The following is a 27969-nucleotide window of genomic DNA, read 5'->3' as shown; positions in this document are numbered from 1 at the left end:
CTAAACCAGGTAGTTTTTCCTCGATAAAAATGTTCCTTATCATCTGCATGTGCACATTAGTGATGTTAACAGGATTGTCTTACAAACGGCAACGTGCAAAGATGTGATTCTTATTAATCTTTCCCCTTCTCTCTCAAATATAAGGAAAAATAAAAATAAACTATGAGGAAAATGGAAGTAAATTTATTGTAAAAAAATAGAAGAATCGTGAGGGAATGAAGATCCGTCGTCCAAAATTCACGGATTCGTAGGTCACCGTCATCACACAACTGTCTCTCTCTCGTGAAAGTAAGGGCCAATCAATTGCTTCCCATTCATTTGCTTTGCTCTCACTAAAAGACAAACACTACCCTCCCTCTCACTGCTTCTACTCACTTTATTACTGTTCCAATAAAAAATCTCTCATACAATCTAAGATATTCTTTGGCGTCCTTTTTGTATTTTTCCTTCAGAGGAAGAGAACCGCCGCTTTTTAAATTCCTTTTCCTCATCTTCTTTAACAAATTCATCCTCTTCAGAATTGGATACTTCATTGGACTAAAGGTAACAGTTGAGCTCTTTCCCAGTTAACTACTGAATTCTTTATGATTTGGCTTTTCACTGATTCAAGTAATTGTATAGTTATTGTCAATGTTATAAATTTGTACTACCAATAATAATACATTCTTCTCTGAAGATTAATAGGCTTTTCTGTAAGGTGAGTCTAGTCTTAGTACAAGCATTAAATTTTAATCAGCTCAGAATTCAAATAATGATAGAATTTGCCCGTTTTACTGAAGGTAACTGCTGAGTTATTCTTTCAATTGGGTTTGATTGGTTAAAGTTGTGGTACTACAGTTGATATTTATGGCAAAATGCATTTAATAGTAGATATTTTGTAAGTATGTGTTTGAATTTAATCTTGCATTATGAACTTCCTGTAACCATATTCTTCGTTTTAAATGATTGTTCTGTTAGGTGTTCCAGTTTATATTATAAAGCTTAAATTCCAATTAGCCTAGGATTTTATTCTTGGAAGTTCAATTGAGGGAGTCCGAAAGTATGTCATGCGTTGCCATTTATGCAAATAGAATCTCTATTCTGAGAGCTGTTGACATCGTTCATGAATTATATGTAGAATTTTCACAGGCTAATTAATTGGTTTTGCTAGATTTTGAGGAGTTCCTCTCCAATTTAAGATGGTGAATTTGGGGTTGTTTACTGGGAACAAGCCTTTGAAGTCGAGGAAGGTGAGCTTCAGAATCCCATATTATACTCAGTGGGGGCAGCATCTTCTGATATGCGGTTCAGATGCGTTGCTTGGTTCATGGAATGTGAAAAAGGGTCTATTATTGAAGCCTTCTCACCAAGGGGAAGAGCTGATATGGTCTGGAAGCATTCCAGTTCCTCCTGGATTCCAAAGCGAGTACAGTTACTATGTGGTGGATGATACAAGAAATATCCTGCGATGGGAGGTTGGAAAGAAAAGGAAACTGTTGCTGCCTGATGGGCTTCAGGATGGGCAGTTGTTAGAACTTCATGATCTTTGGCAGGTGCTAATTTTAGTTGCTTCTCTTTTCCATACTGTTTTGTGAATACTACACTACCTAACATGCATGTCCCCTGGATGAACTTAATTATAAGAAAGGAAGGTATGTGAGTTGCTGTTAAAATTCTCTCTTACGCTGTACAACTCTTCCGCTTATATCTTAGTTGTCAAAGACACATAATATGAACTGAACTATTAAGCAAAAGATGACAGTTGTTCTAAATGCTTTTCGTTGTTCCACAAAAATTGTGGAACTTCATGCTGTCAAGCCAACTGCACTTTGACTTAACATAATTATACCATCTTTTCTCCCTTTAGAACCCCCAGGTCTGGTAAGAAAAATCTCATTATCATTGATAAAAAAATGGTCATTAGCTTTAGATGCCAAATGATCTTTACCACATAAATATTTGGGGCAGATTAGTAAGCTGTACTCTTTATATAAGTAGTGACCAGTGGCGGAGGCAGGATCTCCACGAAGGGGTTCAAAAAAAGTTTTTCGTAGCTAGTGGGAATTGAAACCATGACCTTATGTAGATTTTGAACCCCCTTGACCACTAAACTACACTTTTGGATTGTGTTAAGGGTGTTCAAAACTTAATATATAGAGATAAAAGATAGATTTTGCCTTATATATACAGTGTAATTTTTCGGCGAAGGGTGTTTGGGTAAAAACCCTTGCGCCCCCCTAAATCCGCCCCTGGTAGTGACAATTTGAAAAAAACGTGCTTTAGTCAGACATGAGTGTATGAAGAAGCTATAAGCTATGAATACTCTACAAATGTCCTTTTCTATCTTAATACTATTTATTGTTGATAACTGGCATGATTGTCAATATATTCTGCAACATGACCTCAAACATGCTTCTTATGTATTTGATTTTTCTTTGTAAGCAACTACCGATTTCAACAATATCCTATTAGTTTGCCTCTTTGCTCCAGCAACTTATACTCTTTCTTCTGTTGCAGACTGGTTCTGACAATATCCCTTTTAGCAGTGCATTTAAGGATGTCATTTTTGGGAGAAGTTGGAGTTTGGGTGTTGAAAGGCCCCTGGGGATCACTCAGAATACGTCTGACCAGGATGGTAATTTCTCTCTGTCTGATTCTCTATTTATGAAACATTGTTATTTGGAATGCGCTTTCTAAAATTACTGTTGAAACAGGTTCAGTTCTGCAATTCAGAATCTGCTGCCCCTATTTAGAGGAAGGAACATCTGTAAGATCTCTTTCCACAGAACAACCTTTGCTATATGTTTGCTTGTATATGTGGTCAATAATATCCTTGCAATCCATCTTGAAGTCAGACCTGACATACATGTTATCCTGTAGATTTATGTGATTGGTAGCTCCTTAAAACTTGGGCAATGGAAGATTCAGGATGGCCTTAAGCTTGCGTATGCTGGTGATTCACTTTGGCAGGCAGATTGCATTATGGGAAAAGATGACTTTCCTTTAAAATATCCTTTGCCTGCTGAGTTATAGGCTAAATGCTGTTCCATTTTGTCATAAACTTGATAGTAATTTCTTCCCGTTATTTGCTTTCATCCTTAATGCTTTAAACATACAAATATTGTAAATACGGTAAGGCTGGAACCTCAGTGGAATGTGGTGCAAGTCGAGAGCTTTCTGTTGATGTTGCAACAGGTGAATCTAGATTTGTACTTCTTTCAGATGGCTTAATGCGGGTAAGTCAGCAACAAGATATAATCAGTGGCCTGCTATGCTCCTCAATCTGATACTGGAGTGTAAGCTGAAAAGAAAGATCTCAACCTGTGTTATTATCAGGAAATGCCTTGGAGGGGTGCCGGTGTCGCAATACCCATGTTTTCTGTACGATCAGAGGCTGATCTTGGAGTTGGGGAGTTTCTTGACCTGAAGTTACTTGTAGATTGGGCCGTTGAATCTGGCTTTCATTTGGTTCAGCTTTTGCCCATCAATGATACATCAGTCAACTGTATGTGGTGGGATTCTTATCCATATAGGTAATTTTCACTCTTAAGGTTTTAGATTTAAGCTCTGAATAATCATGTAGATCAGATTCACGCCATCTTGACATTTTATCAACAACCATGAATAGATGACAGAATATTGTTTATCCAGCTTTAGTGCTTTTGAACTCTGCTTTACAATATGTTTTTTTCACTTTTACTTAACTGGCCTGATTGTGGCCTCATGAGTCTTTAGAGGCTTTGCCTGTATATATTAATAAACTATTTCCCTCCTTTTATTTTCTAATTATTCTTTTTCCTCCTTATGTACTGAAGTTACGCAAGGTAAGTTCCTGTGCAGTGTAGGTCAAGCTTTGCGGACACCTCTACTATGTTATATGTTGAAAGTACAACATTTAAAGATCCATGGTCTTTTGGGGAGAAACTTTATGTTGTTTGAGTGTGGGTCTTAGTATAGTTCGATGTATACTTACCTCTTCTCAAAAAAAAAAAAAAAATAGTTTGATGTACATGGATGGTTTTCCCTTAGTGCTTCTTCTGTAAAATTATTTGCTTATCAGAAGAAAATATTGTAGGAGAGAATCCCAATTTCACGTGTTTGCTACTTGTTTTCACCTTGAATACATTTTTAGTTAAGGATTGTAAAGAGAAGATTTCCTTGTTGAAATAGCTAGACTGATTTGCATGAAAAAAAGGGCAGCCAGTGCATAAAGCATCTCGAGTTCACGCAGTGTCCGGGAAAGGGCCGCACCTCAAGGGTGTGATGTAGACAGCCTACCGTAATGCTGATAGACTGATTTGCATGCTGGACTGAAATTTTTAAAAACGTAAAATGGGTTAAATATCAAGATAGAAAAGGGAGGAAAAAAGGCTGCAAGAAATTATATCTTTCTGGTTCTTGTTAAGTGGATAGGAAAAGCTTGACTTAGACATTTTAGCTCTGTTGATATTCTTTTCTGATGTTATCTCCTGATTTCTGGAACCTATTTTATCAACAACTGCACAATAGATGTTATTAAATAACTTGAACACAGAGGGTAATCAAGAAGTATTCATCAACAGCTTAAAGAACAATTTTGTCCACAGGTAACATCCACAATAGTTGTGTGATCTGTACTTAAGAGATTCAATGGAAACTGCTAAATCCTCGGAGATCTGAAACAAGTTACTACTAGGAATATGGTCAAAATCTACATTGACCGTTCATTAGTAAAATGCAAACATTTAGCCACATAAATACAGTTCAAGTTCTAAATCTAAGAAGTATATTGTCAGCGATAGCAAAACCCGGAATAAACAGTTTGACCGTATACCTGTACTCCTATTCCCTATCGCATCATACTAAATGTACCTCCACCTAAAACCTAAGCTGACTAGAAAAAGAATAATGCTACAGAGATTCCAATTTAATCCTACATTAGGGAATTAAGAATTCAGGTCTCATATTTGGCTGGAGTACTCCCTTGTCAGGTTGAATAGCAAAGGAAAAATCGTTTTGAAAGGACTATATGCATTTCCTAAGTTCTTTCTGAAAGCATTCTGATGGGGTTTGTAACTGCATAAACCATAAGATAATCTTAATAGAATGATTTGTTCTGTTTAAAGAAAAGAGAGTGCATGAAATTTTTGCGAGCCCCAGTTCATAAAATTGGCCAATTTAGTAATGAACTACCAGCTTTATCCTTTTAACCTTGTGGCTATTCGGTGAGCTAATGCATTTTCTGTTATTATTTCAAGCTGTATTACGCATAGGACTAATAATTTGATACTATCTGTTCCATTTTCTTGCTTGATGGCTATGCAGCTCACTCTCAGTTTTTGCACTGCACCCATTATACCTAAGGGTTGAGGCAATTTCAGAAAATATTCAAGAAGATATCAAGGTGTCATTTTAGTAGTTATTATTTTTGTGGCTGTATATAAAACAACACCATTTTTGTTGGATGAGCTGAACAGTGAAAATTCCATTTTATGGGTGACTATTTTTCTACTCATTTGCAGCAAGAGATCAGGGAGGCAAGAGTTCAGTTGGATAAAAAGGTATTCACACAATTCCCTTTTTTCTTAATCTGCTTCCTCAGTTTGTTAGGGACAAAAGCATTCCAGGAAAGTATTTTCATCTTAATTGCAGATACTATACAGGCTCTTTTTGATGTAACACATAATTGCTCTCTTAAATCTCCTAGACTAGGAAAGCATTTTCATCTTAACTGCAGCTACCATACAGGCTCTTTTTTATGTAACACATAATTGCTCTCTTAAACCTCCTAGACTGTGACTGCGACCATACTAGTATTGCTGTGACTGTGTTACTTCACCACTAACGATCTATCACCATGATTACAACATGCTATTCCTTTGTCTATAGCCTCTTACGTGTGAATTTGTTGAACATCCTCTTCAAGTTCAAACAGTTCCATCATGAAGGGCATATATTTGTTAGTTTGGTAGTTAAATAGTTACATGTAAATAGTCCTAATCCCATATGTAGTAGGAGTAGGACATGTATTATATATAAATAGGACTCATTGTATCTTTGATAGAACATGTGAATAAAATATTCTCCCATGCTTTCTCACATGGTATCAGAGCTGTGGTGGTGAGACACATCCGGGAACTAGAATACAGAGCCAGGAGTCGTCGTGCCTCAATTTTTCGGCGACTTTTCAAGGATGTTCGTCATCTCTCTCTGTTAGTGTTGTGCAAAATCCAACACTACCACAAGATCCGTCATCGTCCGGCAACCAAACCCTAGTTAAAATCTCCGACAGAAGCCTCCTCACGCGCCCTCACGCACCGTCAGAAGCTAGGGTTTCGGCGCGCGCGTGAGCTCACGCGCCGGCGAGAACAATCTTTTTCCAGCCATTTTTTGAAAAATTTCTTCAGAAGAGTTGGGTCGCCTACTAATTCCGACCCCACCCATACTGTTTTCGTTTGATTCTGACCACTTTAAGTTTTTCCGGCGATTACACTGATTTTTTCCGGCAGCTACAGTATTTTCTAGCCAAGACAATGTCTCCTTCATCTGTTTTAGAGAGTTTTCAATTGATTCTTTCTGTTATTTGGCGATAATTTTATAGACCTCTCTTCAATCCAATGATGTCTTTGGGAGTTGATGCTTCCGGGTCTAAAAATCTGGGTTCTGGCAGTTCCGATGTTATGATTACCTGAGAACCTTTAATGGGAAGTTCAAACTACTTAGCTTGGGCTTTGTCTGTCGAGTTGTGGTGTAAAGGTCACGGTGTTCAAGATCATTTAATCAAGAATTCTAGCGAAGGAGATGTAAAGGCCAAAGCACTTTGGGAGAAAATCGATGCTCAATTATGCAGTATTCTGTGGTGATCTATTGATTCCAAGTTGATGCCCTTGTTTCATCCATTCCAGACATGTTATTTGGTTTGGGAAAAGGCTCGCACTTTATACACTAATGACATATCTCATTTCTATGATGTGATATCGCGGATGACAAATTTAAAAAAACATGAATTAGATATGTCTACATACTTGGGACAAGTACAGGCAATTATGGAGGAATTTGAGAAGTTGATGCCAGTTTCTGCTAGTCTTGAAAAGCAACAAGAGCGGTGACAGAAGATGTTTCTAGTTCTTACTCTCGCTGGACTTCCTAATGATCTTGACTCAGTACGCGATCAGATTTTGGCTAGTCCGACTGTCCCCACAGTTGATGAATTATTCTCTCGATTACTTCGCCTTGCTGCAGCACCAAGTCACCTAGTGATCTCATCACAGACACCTGACTCATCTGTTCTCGCATCCCAGACAGTGGACAATCGGGCATCTCAAACTATGGAGAATAGACGAGGAGGAGGTCGTTTTGGAAGATCTAGACCTAAGTGCTCTTATTGTCATAAACTTGGACACACTCGTGACGTGTGCTATTCTTTACATGGTCGTCCATCCGAAAATGCTTATGTTGCTCAGACCGAGACTACAGGTAACCAGGGATTTTCTTTATCTGAAGGGGAATATAATGAGTTCCTTCAGTATCGAGCAAGTAAGCAGACATCTCCACAAGTAGCCTCTTTTGCTCAGACTAATACTTCTGTTGCTGGTAATTCTTTTGCTTGTATTTCCGAGTCTAGTTTATCAACATTAGATTGTGAGTCGTGTCAGCTCGGGAAACATACCCGAGCCTTCTTTCCTCGTAGTATTGAGAGTCAAGTAGAGTCCATTTTTTCTTTAGTTCATTCTCTTATATAGGTCCTAGTAGAGTCCGTTCAACCTTGGGATTTCGTTATTTTGTTAGTTTCATTGATGATTATTCAAGATGTACTTGGCTTTTCTTAATGAAAGATCGTTCTGAGTTGTTTTCTATATTCCAGAAATTTTGTGCTGAAATCAAAAATCAATTTGGTGTTTCTATTCGCACTTTTCCCAGTGATAATGTCTTAGAATATTTATCCTCTCAATATCAGCAATTTATGACTTCTCAAGGAATTATTCATCAGACCTCTTGTCCTTATGCCCCTCGGCAAAATGGGTTGCAGAGAGAAAGAATAGGCACCTCATTGAGATTGCTCGCATACTTCTCATTGAATCTCATGTTCCGTTGCGTTTTTGGGGCGATGTAGTTCTCACAGCTTGTTATTTGGTTAATCGGATGCCTTCATCTCCCATCCAGAATCAGATTTCTTATTCAGTATTATTTCCCCAGTCACCCTTATACTCGCTTCCCCCTCGTGCTTTTGGGAGCACTTGTTTCGTTCATAATAAGATAAGTTAGCTCCTCGTGCTCTCAAGTGTGTTTCTTTGGTTATTCTCGTGTTTAGAAGGGATATCGTTGTTACTCACCTGATCTTCGTAGGTTCCTTATGTCAGCTAACGTCACATTTTTTGAGTCTAAACCTTTCTTTACCTCTTTTGACCACCTTGATATATCTGAGGTCTTACCTATACCGACCTTTGAGGAGTTTACTATAGCTCCTCCTTCACCTTTCGCCACAGAAGTCTTACCTATTCCAACCGTTGGGGAGTCTAGTGTGGCTCCTCCTAGATCCCTAGCTACAGGAACACAACTCTTGACTTATTATCGCCGTCCGCGCCCAACAGCAGGCCCAGCTGATTCACATCATGCACCTGACCTTGCTCCTACTACGGACTTGTCTCTCCCTAGTACACCGATTGCACTTTGGAAAGGTATACGGACCACACTTAATCCTAATCCCCATTATGTCGGTTTAAGTTATCATCGTCTGTCATCACCCTATTATGTTTTTATATCTTCTTTGTCCTCTGTTTCCATCCCTAAGTCTACAGGTGAAGCATTGTCTCATCCAGGATGGTGACATGTATGATTGATGAGATGTCTGCTTTACATGCGAGTGGTACTTGGGAGCTCGTTCCTCTTCCTTCAAGTAAATCTACTGTTGGTTGTCGTTGGGTGTATGCAGTCAAGGTTGGTTCGGATGGCAAGGTTTATCGACTTAAGGCTCGTCTTGTTGCCAAGGGATATACTCAGATATTTGGGCTCGATTACAGTGATACCTTCTCTCCCGTGGCTAAGATAGCATCCGTCCGCCTTTTTCTATCCATTGCTGCTGTTCGCCATTGGCCTCTCTATCAGGTGGACATTAAGAATGATTTTCTCCACCGTGACCTTGAGGAGGAAGTTTATATGGAGCAACCACCTTGGTTTGTTGCTCAGGGGAGTCTCGTGGCCTTGTATGTCGCTTGCGTCGGTCACTTTATGGTCTAAAGCAGTCTCCTCGAGCCTGGTTTGGTAAGTTCAGCACAATTTTCTAGGAGTTTGGTGACTCATAGTGAAGCTGATTACTTTGTGTTTTATCGGCATTCTGATTCAAGTCTCTGTATTTATCTAGTGGTCTATGTTGACGATATTGTTATTACCGGCAATGATCAGGATGATATTACTAAATTGAAGCAACATCTCTTTCAACACTTTCAGACTAAGGATCTGGGCAGACTAAAGTATTTTCTGGGTATTGAGGTCGCTCAGTCTAGCTCTGATATGTGATCTCACAGCGGAAGTATGCCTTAGACATTCTTGAGGAGACAAGAATGACAGGTTGTAGACCTATTGACACTCCGATGGATCCGAATTCTAAACTTCTGCTGGGACAGGGGGAGCCGCTTAGCGATCCTACAAAATATATGCGGCTGGTTGGTAAATTAAATTATCTCATAGTGATTAGACCTGACATTTCCTTTCCTGTGAGCGTTGTAAGTCAGTTTATGGTTTCTCCCTGTGATAGTCATTGGGATGCAGTTGTCCGCATTCTTCGGTATATAAAATCAACTCCAGGCAAAGGGTTATTGTTTGAGGATCGAGGCCATGAGCAGATTGTTGGATACTCAGATGCTGATTGGGCAGGATCACCTTCTGATAGACGTTCTACGTTTGGATATTGTGTTTTAGTAGGAGGCAATTTGGTGTCTTGGAAGAGCAAGAAACAGAATGTAGTTGCTCGGTCTAGTGAAGAAGTAGAATATAGAGCAATGGCTATGGTAACATGTGAGCTAATTTGGATCAAACAATTATTCAAGGAGTTGAAATTTGGTGAAATCAGCCAGATGGAACCTGTGTGCGATAATCAAGCTACCTTTCATATTGCATGAAATCCGGAGTTCCATGAGAGGACTAAACACATTGAGATTGATTGTCACTTCGTTAGAGAAAAGATGTTCTTAGGAGATATTGCCACAAAATTTGTGAAGTCGAATGATCAGCTTGTTGATATTTTCACCAAGTCCCTCACTGGTCCTCGTATTAGTTATATATGTAACAAGCTCGGTACATATGATTTATTCGCACCAGTTTGACGGTTGGTTTGGTAGTTAAATAGTTATATGTAAATAGCCCTAATCCAATATGTAGTAGGAGTAGGACATGTATTCTATATAAATAGGACTCATTGTATCATTGTTAGAACATGTGAATAAAATATTCTCCAGTGCTTTCTCACAGTATTCATAAATCTGATAGTTTTCTTTATCTTTTTGCCTGACCTATGATTATTGCAGGATGTAGATTATGAGGCTGCCATGGCTACAAAACTTTCTATTGCCAAGAAAATTTTCGCTTGTGAGAAGGAGAGCATACTAAATTCAAAATCGTTCCTGGAGTTCTTTTCTGAAAATCAGGTTTGTAAGGGTTTAATTTTATTACATTTGTGATTCAAAACTTTAGGTTAGAGACATTTGTTTTGGCAGTTTTACTCTTAATGGCTGAAGGAAAAGAAATGAGAAGAAAAACAGAAAACAATCTTGAGATCCTTTTCATGTAGCTTTTAGCTTGTAAGCATAACACGGATAATATGTTTTGCCCCCTACAAATTGACTGGAATATGATCTTAATTATGTTTTTGCGTCGGTCGTTTATTATTGAGTGTAGGAATGGTTGAAACCCTATGCTGCTTTCTGTTTTCTGCGGGACTTCTTTGAAACATCTGACAGCAGCCAATGGGGCCGGTTTTCTGAATTTTCAAAAGAGAAGGTAAAGCATAGACACAATTCACTTCAGGTAGCCTCATAGTCTCCCTGATACTTTCGGACTTACAATATATTTCTTGTCTCTGCAGCTTGAGAAACTCATCTCAAAAGAAAGCTTGCACTATGAAGTTGTTAGTTTTCGTTACTACATCCAGTTCCATTTGCATCTACAAGTAAGTAAAGACAAGCTTTATGCATTTTGCTATTCCGCTATGAATATTATCTCTCTTCTATAAGAATGCTGCTATCATACATTTGGGGTTTTCATATCAGTTATCAGAAGCTGCGGAATATGCACGAAAGAAAGGTGTAGTGCTGAAAGGTGACCTGCCCATTGGTGTTGATAGGAATAGTGTGGATACCTGGGTCTACCCAAATTTGTTTCGCATGAACACCTCAACTGGGGCACCCCCTGACTATTTTGATAAAAATGGCCAGAATTGGGGATTCCCCACTTATAATTGGGAAGAAATGTCAAAAGATAACTATGGGTGGTGGCGTGCTCGTCTAACACAGGTACCTAAAGCTTGCTACTAAGTTCTGTTTTTTTCCTTCTCAACGCTGGTACTTTAATTTTCAGGTGTTTATTATAAACTATATCAATGTTGTTGCTTTACAGATGGGAAAGTACTTTACAGCTTATAGGATTGATCACATATTGGGATTCTTCAGAATATGGGAGCTTCCAGATTATGCAGTGACTGGCCTTTGTGGAAAATTTCGACCTTCTATTCCTATTAGTCAGGTATCTAATACTTTGCTTATGCGGAAACTGCATACAATTTTTCGAATTCTCGTATTAAATGCAGTAACTAGTTTCCTTGCAGGAAGAGCTCGAGTCAGAAGGATTATGGGACTTCAACCGTCTGACCCAGCCTTATATTGGACAAGAGCTTTTACAGGTATAGAATTTCATATTCCTGCATGCCTTATGTCCTTGTAATATCTTTTGCGATGTCTGATTTTGACTTTTCCCTGCTTATTTTACAGGAAAAATTTGGAGCTTCTTGGACAGTAATAGCTTCTACCTTTTTGAATGAATATCAGAAGGGCTTTTATGAGGTTATTTTGAGATGACCTATTGCTGAAATTTCTTTATTTGTTGCTTTAATTTTAATTCTGTTAGAAGTCTGTTCAAACTACTACTAAGTAGTTCAAATGAAACGTTTGAAATCTTATAAATGGTAGGTCAAATGAAACATTTCAAAATCCTGTATGCGGTCTCTCTCTCTCTCTCTCTCTCTCTCTCTCTCTCTCTCTCTCCCTCTCTCTCCTTTGGTGGTGTAAGGAGGAGGGAGGGTGGTAGGTGTAGGTAAGTATAATTTAAAATCCTAATCTTGTCCTTTGAAAGGGAGCCGCACTCTCCCAAGCCCTGTACAGTGCAAGCAAGTATGATAGTAGTGTCAATGTGCTACTAGTAGAAGATAGATATGCTCACCAAGCTCAATAAGCTGCAACAGCTCTTCAAGTTTCCCTTGTATCATTGTGCATTCTTTCTGTGCTGTAGCTAGTTCAAGGGTGGCCTCTGCTGGATGACGCCATCTTTGCCACTGCAGAAGTATGGTTGGCTTATTTTCTCAGGTGTTAGGCGGATCTCCATGAAAAGATAGTTTGTAAAATTAAGTAATTATTTATTTATTCCGGAATGCTGTATCAAATTTCTGAATATCATGAGTTAGTGCAATTTCAACCTTTCAATTGCAAAAACTACAAAAGAAGGTGACCTTTGCAGTTTCACTTGTTGTTCGAAGTTTGTTTGGGCCCCGTGTTCCCAAAACCCCCAAATAAGATACCTGTTTGGTAGCTAATATACAACATGAGATGGGTTTGAGATCAAGAGACACTAGAGAGGTATAAGAATATGGGGTTTGCAGTTTTAATACTTATGTGAATGTGAATAGCAAAACTTATATTCCAATACTGTTACAGTTGACACAATTGAAGGTAAAATTTAGTATCTGGAACATTTATCTCCTAGTCTTGTATTAGTTAACCTATGTGCTTTTATACTTTCTACTTATACCTGAATAGACATTCTTAAATAGGAGTAACTTTATTAGTTATTGTCATGAGACTTAGACTTACTATTTTTTAATTGCTATTTTAATTTCTTGTCAATTTTTCATTTACTAATTTTTTAATTAGGTTTTTTTTCATTTACTAAGTTAATTGGGTTTTTTCTCTTCTTGTTGTTAAATACTAGTATTAAATTACTTGGGGTTTTCTTCGCAATTTTTTTCAAATGTCTATTCGTAGTCCTAATTTCGTTTTAAGAACACTGCACTAGGCTGGATTTCGTAGTTACAGTTTGGGACAGGGATATGGGAACCTATGGGATATTATTAAGTAGGTCTGATTTGGAATTTCTTGTGAGACATCTGTCCCTCACCGGACAGAGCTGATGCATTCTTCCTTTTTTTATCTCTTGATTTATTCATACAATATTGCTTTCAGTTTATGCACAACCATCTTAGTTCTAGCGTGAAAAGAACTAGCTACCTCGTTGAAAGCACAACCTTTTATTTTCTTTTGCAAGGGCTCATTTCTGCAGTTCTCTTTGTTGCATCATGTACCTATATCTTTATGTCATAGTGGCATCTCAGCTATGGGGCTGGAGGGTTCTTTCATTGAGGTTGCTATGCGCGTAGTTCCAAGTGAATATATTCTACTTCTTTCAATGTAGTTCAAGGAGGAATGCAATACTGAGAAGAAAATTGCATCTGTGTTGAAGTCATTCTTGGAAACATCCATGTTGGTAGAGAGTGAAGAGAAGCTACGACGAAAACTCTTTGATCTTCTGCAGGTGTAGTATACATTGCATTGATGTCCAGAAGTCTTTCTCTTCTCATATATACAAATTTATGCTTTTTTCTGCATTATGCTTATTCTACAACTGATGCATGTCTTTATATTCATCCTCCCTACTTTATCACAGAATGTAGCTCTAATTAAGGATCCAGAAGATCTGAGAAAGTTTTACCCTCGCTTCAATATTGAAGACACGACAAGCTTCAAGGATTTGGATCAGCACAGGTAGCTCAAGTGTTTATCTAGTTTGCACTATCTGATCTCAGATTGATAAACTGCAGTAACTTTTTCAATGTAACTTCACTGCCTATCCTTCATCCATTTAGATGTCTATACCTTCCTCTCTGCATGTGAAGAATAATAGGTTTTTAGCCTCTATTTTCTAAGGGAATTATGCTAATTCATCCGGTTTCTTATGATCTGTTTACTATTGCAGTCAAAATGTCCTAAAAAGATTGTACTATGATTACTACTTCCAGCGACAAGAAGGTCTTTGGCGTCAAAATGCTTTGAAAACTCTGCCTGTTCTTTTGAACTCATCAAATATGCTCGCTTGTGGGGAAGACCTTGGCCTAATTCCCTCCTGTGTTCATCCTGTATGCTACTCAGTACCAACATTCCTCCGGAATCATACTTCATTGTTGCTTCACTTCTTGCATCTTAATTTTCAATTTGAATGATGACCACTTTGATGCAGGTGATGCAAGAATTGGGCTTAGTAGGCTTACGCATTCAACGCATGCCAAGTGAACCTGGTCTAGAATTTGGTATTCCTTCTCAGTACAGCTACATGACGGTAAAATCCTCTGAGATTTTTGCTACTAAAGTGCAACTTATTTTAATGGAAGTTAGTTTTATTTTTTTTGAGAATGGTAACATGTTTAAATCTATATATGAAAGAAAGTAATGCACTAAGGCAGTGCAAAGCAAAATTTACAGGGTAGCAAAAATCAAAGCTAGATCACCTTGGATCACAAAAAAGTAACATGTCAACCAAGGATTCTGTCTCAGTTACCTAACTTTCTTTCCACCAAAAATGAAACAAAAGAATACAATTCATCTTGACTTCCTGAAATTGTATTTGTCTTCAAAAACTCTTAAGTTTCTCTCCATCCAAATTGTCCACCATATGCGAGCTGGAACTAGTCTCCTCCATTTCTTCTGTCTTACAGATCCTCCATTATAATTCCAACACTTCAAAAATTCACTAGTGGTTGCTGGCATAGTCCTTCTAATGTAAACTAGTGGTTGACCGGTCATTAAAGATAAAAGATAGGCAGATCTGACAGTGAAAATCCCACTCCTACAATTATTCCAATGTAAAGTATCGTCTGTGAATCCTTGAAAAGTCTCCACAGTGTTGAAGAATTCCCCAACTCTCTCAAGTTTCCAATCAGTTAAATATTTTCTGAAAGTGATGTTCAACTCTTGCTGACCCTTAACTCCTTCTAGATTGGCTGTAGGTACTGTTGCAATGCTGTAAATTCAGGGAATACAATTCTTTAAGTGGACCATGTCCCAGCCAATTATCACTCTAGAATGGAGTTTTCCTTCCATTTCTCACCCTTATCCACCCTTATCAGTTTTCTTAATTGCTTTAGCGATGGATGCATTGGCGCACCATATTCAAGGGGAGCTGCCATGGTGTATGTTATTCGCAGACGACATTGTACTGATTAACGAGACGCGAGGTGGTGCCAATGAGAGGCTGGAAGTTTGGAGACAGACGCTAGAGTCTAAAGGTTTCAAGTTGAGCAAGACTAACACCGAATACTTGGAGTGTAAGTTCAGCGGCGCGACCGAGGAAGTGGACTTGGACGTGAGGCTTGATTCACAAGTTATCCCCAAAAGAGGAAGTTTCAAGTATCTTGGGTCTGTTATCCAAGGGAATGAGGAGATTAATGAGGATGTCACACATCTTATACGAACGGGGTGTATGAATTGGAGGCTAGCATCCGGCGTCTTGTGTGATAAGAATGTGTCACCGAGACTTAAAGATAAGTTGTACAGAGTGATGGTTAGAACGACTATGTTGTACGGGGCAGAGTGTTAGCCAGTTAAGAACATATGTTGAGATGGATATGCGAGCATACGAGGTTGGATAAGATTAGGAATGGTGCCCGTGGAGGACAAGATGTGGGAAGCGAGGTTGAGATGATTCGGGCATGTGGAGAGGAGAGGCATAGATGCCCCAGTAAGGAGGTGTGAGCGGTTGGTCTTGATGGGTATTAGAAGAGGTAGAGGGAGGCCAAAGAAATATTGAGGAGAGGTGATCAGGCGGGACATGCCGCGACTTCAGCTTACTGAGGACATGACCCTTAATAGGAGGGTAGAAGGCTAGTAAGTAGTCGAGCATTTTTCGTTTCCGTACCAGTGGTATTAGTGTTAGTTTGTTAGTTTTTCTTGTTCTTAGATTGCTATTTACCTGCTGTTTTTTATTATCTTTCGCTTCGGTTTCTTGGTATCTTGCTATTGGTACGGTTTGTTGCTACTGCTTCTTTCCATCTATTTTTCTGGCTCTTACATTGCTCTTGTTATGTGCTGTTCTCTCACTATCTTTCGCTTTGGTTTTCTCAGTATTTTATTGTTGTTATTGCTTGTTGCTACTGCTTCGTTTCATCTTTCCTGGGCCGAGAGTCTATCAGAAACAACATCTCTACCTTCTCCGGATAGGAGTAAGGTTTGCGTACACTCTACCCTCCCAGACCCCACCGAGTTATTTTTTTTTGTTGTTGTTGTTGTATCCTGCAATTTGTAGCCAAAGAGTTCCGGTGCATTCTAATGGATTTCCAAACACTCACCCCATAATGGCTATTGACAGACCTAGTGCACCACTGTCCATCCTGACTATACTAGCAGATAACTCTTCTCCATAAGGCATTAGTCTCCAGATTATACCTCTATAGCCACTTCATGAGAAGGCTTTGTTTGTGTGCCTTGAGGTTCCTGATGCCCAGCCCCCTTGTCCTTTACTAGTGATGAGAGTTTTCCAATTAACCAGATGATTGGCATTTCCTCCTTAATGCAACAATTCTTTATCTTACCTTACAAGGTAAAGGAAACAAAGACATAACGCAGGTAGGATATTGGCTCACCAATATCACTCTCCCTCCCAGGGAAAGATATTGGCTCTTCCAGATTGTTAACCTCTTTTTACATCTTTCAAGATTTCAAGCACTCCATTCCAGATTCCCTGAGCTTTATTGTGGATCCTAGAGATAAGCCCAGATAAGTAGTAGGTTATGAACCCACCTCACATCTCAGAGTAGCAGCTAGAATCTGGTAATTTGCAACCTCTTTGATTGGGAATAACAGCCTCTTTCTCCGATTGACATGTAGCCCAGAATCTGCTTTAAAAATACCCAAAATGAGCCTTAGATGTGTTAGTTGGTCTGCATCAACATCATAAAAAAACTAGTATGACAGTCAAAGTCCAATCTTTCACCGAAATTTAAAAAATGTTGAGTTTATCAAGGAAGCTGTGATTTTCCGAACTTTTAACAACTGATAAGATATTTCATTACCAGCTAGAATGAGGAAAAGACATCTCTATGCCTACATGTCAAATATAAACAAGTCAAGTCAACAACACCATATTGCCATCTAGCATGAGGAAAATACATATCTATGCCTACATGTCAAATATACATGTCAAGTCAATAGCATTGAAACGAAGCCATTACGTACACTCACACTCAGCACGCTCATGGTGGCTGGCACAAATGCCCCTCACCATCACACACAATTACACTCAGCACTATACGGGTGCCTTGCATAAATGCCCCTCACCAAAGCACATATATATCTCTGTGCCTGCCCTCACTGCGAATACCAAATTCCTGAGGGGCGGATCCTTGCCCAAGCGCTAATCAATATAACCGTTGCAGCGTGCGATCCGATCCAAATATCAAACCGTTGCGACGTGCAATCCGATCCAAATATTAATCCGTTGCGGCGTGCAACCCGATCCAAATATAACTCACAACGTGGCTCTATGGCCTACATCAGTCATCAATCCGCTCAAGTCTCCATATGCCAACATCTCATAGAAACATAATCCAATTACACAACACGCAGTATCACAATGTGCCACAAATTCAGCTCAAACTCGTATCACGTACAAGAACACCAATAACATGTGAGACAACATATCAAAAGTGTACAGAGATAGAGATATAACATGCAGATATAACTATCATGACCGAACAGTATGACTACAGCGAAGACAAATATTTCAACATGGCAAAAATAGCCCTATCATGTCTCAAACAATTAAGCAGATAGCCTAGACGTGATTTCTAGCATGAATAATAACTCATTTTGTCATACAAATGGAGAAAACTTGATATCAAAAAAGCATGATAGCAAAACAAGTCATATAATACCCTAAGAACTATCCGAATCATGAATACCTCGCTGCACGCACACACGCCCGTTACCTAGCACATGCGTTACTCCAATACATCTCAAATATCATGCTTCTCAGGGATAATACCTCAAATCCAAGTTTAGATTTGTTACTTATCTCGAACCAAAAACGCCATCCCGCGCGAATCGACATCTAAACGGCTTGAAACTAGCCAAAAGCAATTAAAAAATATCAAATAATGCCATAGGAAACAAACCCAAACGAGAAAGGTCAAAGCTTTAATCAAATACTCAAAGTCAACCCCGGTTCGCATCCTGGAATCCGACGAAACTCACAAATTCCCACAACCCTTGCGAATACGAGTCCAATCATACTAATTTCATCAAATTCTGACTTCGAAGCGGTGTTCAAAACTCAATTATTCACTTTAGAATAGTTTAGACAGAAACCCGCAATTTCTCCTTTAGATTCATTAATCAAATGGCAAAATCAAATATGAAATCATGTAAAATAAGCAAATCCGAGTAAAAAATACTTACCCCAATCCAAATGGTAAAAATCCCCTCTAAAATCTCCCAAACTCGAGCTCCCAAACTGAAAATGTGATAAAATGAGGTCTAAATCCGAAGATAATATCTTATACCTCTGCTTCAGGTGTACCATTCGGGACCCCTTGTTTGGAGACAGTTCAGGAACTTTAATGACTGATCTCCTCTCGCCATGTACTGCCATGATACTAATGAATCTGCCATATCTGTTGTACTTTTGAGAGCAATAATTGTTGTGTAAATGGTCATTAACTTCCAACTTTTATACTTGTATCCTTATGCCCATGTCGCCATGTCATAAATCACAAATGCATAGCAGAACTTCTTGCCAACTGTTATCCTACACATTAAATTCAGCTCTCTCCACCTGGTCATACCACAGAACTGAACCAGAAAAGTTCTCCGTGATATCAAAAGATTTGTCCGCCTCCGTGAAAGAGACCCTTTTGATCTTGTTTGCATGTTCACGAACCGTGTTTTTAATCAATCTGACGACATTGAAGAAAATGCAGTCCCTCCAGTAACCTCCGATGACCTGCATTGCTCTCAGAAAAAGATTTAAGACCTCACCTCGTAAACTGTGCCTGAGAGCATTTTTCACTTTTTTAACTAGTGCATATATTTTCATAAACCAAATCAAATTACTTGAACGACGAAGGACCAACGGACGTTAGTCTTATGTGGAGCAGTTTCTATGATAATCTACTGTACAAACCACTTTCTGTAAAAATGTAAAACATGCTTAACCTATTAAACAAATATTATCAAACCATGACAGAAATATAAAAAGGCTGAGCAATTTTATGATGTTACCTTAGGTACTCAAATTGAATCTGAGCATTTTCTTCATGTGATTATACATCGTGTTGCTATAAAAATTGTCCAAGTGCTCCCTCTGGCTGTAAGAAAACAGCACCTGGGGGCTTGACAAAACTCTTGATTGTTACTCCTGTTCTCTGTCATTCTACCTTTTAAATGAAAACATACTGATGTACTGGACTGGAAGTCTGTTCAAAGTCAATGGAAACTAGATGCAAGCACTAATCTTGCTTAACATGATTTTTTTTTTGAAAGAACTAAATATTGTTCTGCTTTTAATGCTTACTCTTCGGGGTATATTGGATGAAAAGAGTGAAGACACCTTTGAATATGCTTCCTTTTTCTTCTATGGAAGCCTTGTAAGACTTCTAGGAGTGTGTTTGTCGTCTAAGTAACAATCTGGTTTTAATGCATACTAGTCCTTGTTGCTTAAAGGCTAGCCAAATAAAGTTTGCTACTTTAAACTCAGGTTTGTGCTCCATCATGCCATGACTGTTCCACTCTACGCGCTTGGTGGGAGGAAGATGAAGAGAGAAGGCACCACTTTTTTCAAGCAGTCGTGGGATCTGATGAGTTGCCACCTGATCAATGCACTCCTGAAATTGTGCACTTTGTCTTGCGGCAGCATGTTGAAGCTCCATCGATGTGGTCAATCTTTCCGCTCCAGGTACTTCATTGATATATAGATCCTGCCACTCTTTTTGTAGCATGTACTTGATGCTTGATTAGTAGTTAGTGCTAAATTGGCTCGCTCACATGTGCCTCGAAGCTTCATAACACTGATGCAGCATGATGATTAGTGGGTTCTATGTCCTTTCAATAATCCCTTAATTCCTTCTAAAGGCACTAGCTTGCTAGGCTTCTAAAGGATAATGCTCTTTAGCCCAAGACTAAGTTGCTCGGACACGGGTGCGGATCTAGAAGTCGGATCCTACGATATGTAAATTCTGAGATTCGGAGATATGGATCATAATACGGATACGGGTGCAGGGATCCGGCTAAAAATAATTCAAAAAACTAAAAATTTATAAATATCTCTAAATTATGAGAAATTTTGTGGAATACTTATGTATATCTTGTAAAGTATGAATTTCTTTTTTATTCTCAAGTTTTAGATAAGTAAAGGATTGATTTCCTAGATTTGGTATGCTATTTTCTTCAAATTTACCCTAGTTCTGGTTCTGATTTTGGGAATCAAATTGTATTTTGTCTCGAATTTTTCCGTCCGTTGTGGTGAAAGTATCCAAAATTGTTTGACCAAATCCTGTACGGATCCCATACCCACACCCACACTAGTGTCGTGTTGACATGAGTGCGGCACCTAAACTGCCATGTCGGAGCAACTTAGTTCCAAGAGCAAGAAAAAGTCAAAATTCCTTTTCCTGGGGAGCTTTTAGCTAATTTCGAACAACCAAATTCAATTTGGAAAGGGTGGTGATGTAAAGATCCTACGTAATAAATTAATTATCCTCCCACCACCCCCAAATGAAAAAAATTTCTTAACAAATTCGTTTGATTGTTCACCATATTGACATCTTACGACTTTTTAGCTCTACAAAAGAGAAGTTGATTTATTTCTCGGAATGGATGTTTTCAAACAGATAGGAAAGCATAGATTCTGTAGTTCTGTGGAAATGGTTGATTGGTTGTGTTTCGTCTACCGGCATTCAAAAAGTTAGAACTATGTACTTATTCAAGTTAGCATTGAAATGCATGGATATTTAGTAGTACTAATGTTTAGTCAGGGCTACTAAACCACTTCGTGACTAAATATGCTACTTAATGAGCATCTTTTCTGTTCTACTCTAAAGCAGTCATGAGAAAAATTAGGTGGTTGTTTGTCATGGTATCATTTCTTTTGAGGCGTGTGATCTTGACATTGTGCTTTCCACTATTTGCAATTTCTTTTATGATGTTAATGAGCTGCCCAGCAGGATTAATGTTTCAATGCTCATCTCAACGTTCAGTATTTTCTTCCATGGCACTGACAAAATTGCAACATAATGAACAGGATTTGCTAGCACTCAAAGAAGATTACACAACGCGGCCTGCAGTGGAAGAGACAATCAATGATCCAACAAACCCAAAACATTACTGGCGATACCGTATGTGCACTCGTCCTCTTTGTTGTCTCTCTGTCCCACCCACCTCCTAAAAAAGAAACATAAGAGGAAACTTACCTTTCTTGCATATCTGTGATTTGATCAAAACTTTACCCAAAACATTACTGGCGATACCGTATTTGCATTCGTCCTCTTTGTTGTATCTCTGTCCCCACCCACTTCCTAAAATAGAAACATAAGAGGAAACTTACTTTTCTTGCGTATCTGTGATTTGATCAAAACAAAAGTTTTAATCAGGTCTTTAAATTAAATTGTACAGAAAAATGCTGGGTTGTGTTTCATGTTCCTGATAAAAGTTCTACCACATGCTTCACAATGCTTGATCCCTTGTCATACAGTGAAATCAATTTTAACTCGTTTTTGTACTTTGAAGTGTTTAAGTGAGAAGAGAAACTTGGCCGTGTTATTAAATCTACCTTAATAGTAATAATAGCTGACTCGTCCAAATTTAATTTGCCTTATACATGTAAGCAAAGTTAGGACATGTATTGTTTGCACCTGGACTAAGTCCTTGCAAATACTGTTCTGCAGAAGAGAAGTCCTCAATAACTAGACTCCAAGTTTCTTATGGTGATTCCAACTTATCGTCCTATATAGGGCACGTGTTGTGTATCCTCACTTTTTCTTTTTCAAGATTTTGTCTTGACCATCTACCCAAAGTTATTTCTTGTTATATGCATGTATAATCACATTTTTATTTTGAGTCGAACAATTGAAAGAATGTCTGTGAACTTATGTTCACCAAGTAATTACTAGTAAAGGTCTATTTTGTCAAAATCGCAGTCTGGATCCTAGGACTCTACAATCTTATTATCCTAGTTCATGAAAGATCTGGATTGCTTGTAGGATTGAAAGAGGTGTGCTCAAAATAGGGTCATAATAAAATTTCAGAGGAACTAATAAAATTTCGCAGGATCATACAGTATCATTAGTACTACCACTCTTATTTTATTTTGGCATGATGGTTATATGAGTTGAGCTAAAAGAAAGAAGTGAGGATTTATATCGCCAACCGCAACTTTGTTTCGGACTGAGGCGTAGGTGTTGTTGTTGTTATACAGTATCATAAGTAGGATTATAGGATCCTGATGAAACTCTTAATTCTTCCAATTTTAGTCCTCTTTTTTTTTTTTTTTTTTTAATATGTTTTTAATCTTTTATAAAGAAAATGTAATGTTTTAATGCATGTAGCTACTAAATACGTTACCATAAACAGTTATCTATATTAACAACATTACTAACCCAGCTGCATTACATTTAACTTTATTAGTACTTCTCTTTAGAAGTCCAATATTCATGTGATACCATATACATCTTCTGGTGGTGATCTGTTTCCCGGGCTACATTATCATATTCTGACTACACTTTTATGTTTATATTAAAAATTGACTCGGTTTAAGTTAATATTCAAGTATAACTGCATTATAGTTATTTCTATCTACTTTTGAAAACATTTTCATGAGTGTATGAATAATTAGTATTACTACTTTTTTATCTCTTTTTTGAAAAAAGGTAAATTAGTATTACTGCTACTTCTTATACTACAACAATTACTGCTTCTGCTGCCTTTTCTTCTTTCTTCCTCATTTGCTGCCGTTTCCTCATCTTTAGTCATTTTCCTGTTAATTTTAGTTCTATTAGCTTGATACTTGAGAATGTTACCGTTAAGGTTTATTAAATCAATACACAGAAGTTAAACCATGGTGAAAATTTCTATATGGGATAGTGAATAAATATTTGATTGGAAAACCTTATTTTCTTCTTTTTTCATGCTGTAATACTTCTCTTTAGAAGTTCTATTATTTTAATATTTCTCTTTAAAAAGTCTATAGTTTGTGTGATTGGCACTATTAAAAGTTTTTCCTGCATGATCAGCAATAGTTTGACTTCCTTTTATTGGCTAGGTAAACTTCATAAAAAGTTTCTTTAAGAGCTCATAGAATTACCTTCTTGTAGGTTTACCCAAAGCCCCTCCTTGAATAGGTAAGACACATGGTAATTGTCTATTGAAGCCTTTCTTTTCTCTTTATTACCGCGGTATGACAATTTAGCTTAACATTTTTTTTCCTACAAGTAAAGAACTCCCTTAAGCGGTATCCTAGCGAAGTATATTGGCATCAAGAAAAGAACATCTTTGAATCATAAGCTTCCCTCCACCGAAGACTCATAACAATTTATTTTATACTCTATCTGAAAGATAAGAAGTGTAGTTTCTTTCTTTATCATTAAATTTCCCTTGAATAGTGGTTGCTTGTATAAATATCTGGGAAATACTACCTTCAATGAGGAAATAGGTGACCCAAAATTACCTTAAAGCTAGCTTTAATTAATTGGCTGTAGCTATCTTCTCAAAAGAGAAGTAATTGACTGTAGCTATTAATTATTGGACATGGAGAAAGAAGGGGCAGACTATGAACTGGGGAAAGCCCCATTTTAAGTTATAATACGAACCACTGAGCATTGATTTTATCCAATTAATGGGCATCAATTAAGATATTATGTGAACCATTGAAGGGGTGGAAAAACTAACCCAAACCCATTTGACCCGTCCAACCCACCCAAGTTTTAATGGGTTTGGGCTGAAACATTTTTGAAGATGGGCTGTTTTAGGCTAGCCCAAGTTAACACATAAAAAGTCATCAGCTCAAACGGACCCATGATGATGCCCAACGTTGACCCATGAAAATGCTCGATCTTAAAGTTCTACCTTGACCATGCTTTGGAGAATATTTTCTAATTTTCCTATGTTTGGTTGGTTTAAATGTTTGAAAAATATTTTCTTTATGAATTTGTTTTTCTCCAATTGGTGGAAAATATTTTCCGTTCTCTTGAAAATATTTTCTAAAATTTTTTGTTGAAACAAAAGAAAATATTTTTTCTGTAACATGAAAAGAACGTACTCATTTTATGAAAAAGAAAGTAATGTTTTCTCATCATAGGAAGAAAGTATTTATTTTATTAAAATGAAAGAAAATACTTATTCTATATCGTAAAGAAAATTTTCATTTTGTTGAAATGTAAAAGAAAATACACGATCTACAACATTAAAAAAATTACTTTTTCTACAAAAGGGAAAGAAAGTACTCGTTTTGTGAAAAAAAAAGAAAATACTGTTTCTACGTCATAAAAAAAAAAGTATTTTTTTGTTGAAACAAAAGAAAATACTTTTTCTACAACATGAAACGAAAGTACTTATTTTATCTAAATAATATTTTTATTGAGGGTGGGGATGGGGTTCAGGGGTAGGGTGGGGGTTGGGGTGGGTGAAAAGTTCTAATTTTGCTACTTTTTATTATTTTGATCTTTGGTATTGTTATAAGATGAAGAACTATCAAATAAAATTCTAAATCCTAACTGAGGAAAGAAATCATTTGGCATGAATTAACATTTTCTTCAAAACATACGATAATTTGTATATATGATTGTTTAAAAGTTGAGAATATTGCAAAGATTTGGGTCAATTTGGGCGGGTTGGGTTACAACCCATTGTTTAACAATCTTGACCCAAGTGAACTTTGGGCACGGTTGGACAATGACCCATTTAATGAGTCAGCCCATCATGACAAGTATCAAGTCAGTGGTTCTTCTTCCATGCAATTTGTTGCGTTTCATTAGACTTATATGATCTAAGAGGGTAAAATTTCATCTTGAGAGTCAGGTGTCACGCATTATGGGCGTGTCACGCTTACCTACCGGTCACTTACTTGGCCATATAATCCCAGGAACCCCTACCTCAACATTATTAATTGATCTTTTAGACGACTTTTTAGAGAAAGAGATAATTTCTGCAAGCCTAAATTCTATCAGAATCTTAACGGAGCCCTTGAACTTATTCTTGAATCTTGACTCACATGGCATTCACTTTTCTGACGGTCAAGAAAAGCATAGGTTAATACCACCATATGTTAGTGTTAGGTGCTCTTCTTGAACCTAAAATAAGTTACAGAATATATCAGTGGAACAAATCTGACCACTTTGTTGAGAATCTGTTATTTGTATTGGAACTGCGATTTGTAAATTTGTGGTATATTCATGGTAATTTTACCAAAAACTTATAATTTCTCAAATGTGGTGTTTTGTATTTTTTTTTTGTTTTTTTAGATTGGTAACATAATATGTTTAAACTAAAGAAAACATTATAATCTTTTAAATGATGTGTTTAAATTCATATTGTAACTATTTAGTAAACTAGTTTTAGGTTAAATAAAGTTGTGAATGTTCATACGATGTAATGTATTGATATCTTGCATCACACTGCTCTAATTAACCAAAAAAGAGGGTTGTTTTCCTTACTAAAAAAGAGGTGTAACTACATAACACCCAAAGGTGTGGCCTAGTGCTTAATGAAGCGAGGAAAATTAGGAGGTCTCAGGTTCAAATCCTAGCAAGGACAAAAAACACTAGATGATTCTTTCTCATCTGCTTAAGCTTTGATTGACAAAATTACCTGGTACCGATGCTAGTGGGAGGTAGTAGGTACGCTGTAGAATAGTTGAGGTGTGCCAAGTTGGCCGAAAGCCACCAACATAAGAAAGTAAAATGAAAGAAATATAGGTTCAATTGACCACTTGCAAATTTGAATTAAAATGCATCTCAAACTACGTTTCACATCATTATGATATGTATTTTGTTTTTCTTCTGTTTCTTAACAAAAAAAATAATATGCTACATCTCAATGTTGGAGAGATCTCTATTAAGATTAAATAACTATAGATCAAGAAAATACCACATTTTTATCCAAACTCTTGATCTGTGCTATAGCTTTGAAACTTTAATTTATCATCTGGTTGCATTAAAGTTCTCGTCTTGGTATAATCTAAAACTTTTAGAAAGCCCCAAATTTTTTATTTTGGATTCAATAAAGCTCTGGCCTTTCTTTGGTACTATGAAAGCTCCTCCTTGATTATTCTGGTTAAAGAGCTTAGGTGTTACCAAATGGAAAATCATAATGCCAGATGAGTTTTGAAATGAGTTGGGGGATTTTTTTTGAGAATTTGAGAGAATTTAAAGCGGTCTATAAAGTATTTTTCCCATATTATGAAAGCGGTATTATTTGGTTTCATTTTTGTCTATTCGTGCACAAAGTTGTACTGTGATTGCTTAAGTTGGATTTCTCCTACTCGATACAAAAAGAACTGGATAGTCTGCCAGCCTTTATTATTTGATAAACCGACTTGGTTGTCAAAATTTAGGATAAATTGATATATAAGCAGCTGGAACAAAAACCTATTTGAGTTCTTACTAGTACTGCGTGAAACACCATCAGTGCCTGGAATAGTCTACTTTAATATTCTTTTTTGGGAATGAAAGTGATTGGTAGAAGTGCAGTTTAAGATGCTAAAAGTGTATCCATGCAGAACTGGCAAACTTTTACCACAGTATAGACCGGTACAGAACTTACTTTTTGTAACTAGTATATTTTCCTTGGCTTTCAAGGCGACTCTTCAATACAATAGGATAGAAGTTTTTAAGAGTTTTGGCTGCTTTTGCTGATTGCAATTGGGAAGATCTGCAATGATCTCTATGATGAATGTCTTCTTTTGCAGTGTCCTTCAGGTAGGAATGCTTGATTCATATAGAATACGTTGCTCTTGCTTGTGGCTGTGATGTTACATGAAACAAGCTACTGCAAATATAATGAGAGAAAAAGGATGACTCAACGTGGATTTGTCTGTTAAATAGTGACATATTAATTTGGACTAATACTGTAAATCTTGTTTCAAATTTGAATTTAATTGTTTGTGGAGCATATTGCGGTGAACTTATCAAAGACATCAATGTGGATAGAAGTGCAACAGAACTTCACTAGCAATTTGTTTACATTTTTGTTCCAATGGCTTACTCTAGCGTCAACTGATAGGGCAATTTTGCTACATACTGATGATAGGAGAATTGTTTTTCCATCTTGTTCTTACTCTTCTTTGCTCTCAGGTGTACATGTGACGATGGAATCCTTGCTTGACGATAAAGACCTCATGAAAAAAATAAAGGATCTAGTCCGCGGGAGTGGAAGATGTTACCCTCAGAAGGATCTGGAATCAGGTCAGGCAAATGGTGGAGGATCAGCAAAGCTGCCATTAGGGAGTGAACTCCCTTCACTGGCACAGACAAATGGAATTCCCAACAGGGAAGCTGTGGCACTTGTATGAATATAATATCCTTTCGACTTATAGGCGTTCATGTCAAAGTTGAAGCAATAAATCCTCCGTAACCCTGCTCCTAATCCCCATCCCTACAACTACCATGTCCACCACAACGTTCAATAGTTTGTCATGCTTCATAATGAACAGTATTTGAAGCTGTATCTCATTTTAGCAATAAAAGAATATCATTGTATGGTACTCTTTCAGTTC

At 37.5% G+C, this 27969-nt stretch overlaps 1 protein-coding gene across 2 annotated transcripts; it reads left to right on the top strand.

Moving 5' to 3' along the window:
• On the top strand, nt 171-27969 carry LOC109229620 (4-alpha-glucanotransferase DPE2). 2 transcript variants are annotated; one of them, XM_019395132.1, is made up of 23 exons: nt 171-543; nt 1151-1532; nt 2497-2614; nt 2694-2746; nt 2860-2987; nt 3092-3215; nt 3316-3512; nt 5284-5362; nt 5481-5519; nt 10482-10601; nt 10852-10953; nt 11039-11122; nt 11223-11465; nt 11569-11694; nt 11777-11851; nt 11940-12011; nt 13633-13752; nt 13885-13982; nt 14194-14353; nt 14455-14553; nt 19963-20160; nt 21505-21598; nt 27548-27969. In XM_019395132.1, the coding sequence occupies exons 2-23, from the start codon at nt 1179-1181 to the stop codon at nt 27763-27765; spliced, it is 2901 nt and encodes a 966-aa protein (XP_019250677.1). In that variant the 5' UTR covers nt 171-543; nt 1151-1178; the 3' UTR covers nt 27766-27969. The 2 variants fall into 2 exon arrangements, with proteins under 2 accessions (XP_019250677.1, XP_019250686.1); XM_019395141.1 differs by lacking the exon at nt 171-543 and adding an exon at nt 715-779.

Source organism: Nicotiana attenuata, chromosome 1, assembly GCF_001879085.1.
Source record: "Nicotiana attenuata strain UT chromosome 1, NIATTr2, whole genome shotgun sequence".
In the NCBI taxonomy this organism is placed as follows: Eukaryota; Viridiplantae; Streptophyta; class Magnoliopsida; order Solanales; family Solanaceae; genus Nicotiana; species Nicotiana attenuata.
The sequence above is the reverse complement of the archived record's forward strand: the minus strand, read 5'-3'. Positions and strand labels throughout refer to the sequence as shown.

What these genes read in the sequence shown, in the direction of transcription:
- LOC109229620 (XM_019395132.1), top strand. Translation starts at nt 1,179, where the DNA reads ATGGTGAATTTGGGGTTGTTTACTGGGAACAAGCCTTTGAAGTCGAGG. An exon ending in AGTTCTTTTCTGAAAATCAG is followed by an intron (nt 10,602 to 10,851) that starts GTTTGTAAGGGT and finishes TATTGAGTGTAG; the next exon opens with GAATGGTTGAAACCCTATGC. An exon ending in AGTTCCATTTGCATCTACAA is followed by an intron (nt 11,123 to 11,222) that starts GTAAGTAAAGAC and finishes TTTTCATATCAG; the next exon opens with TTATCAGAAGCTGCGGAATA.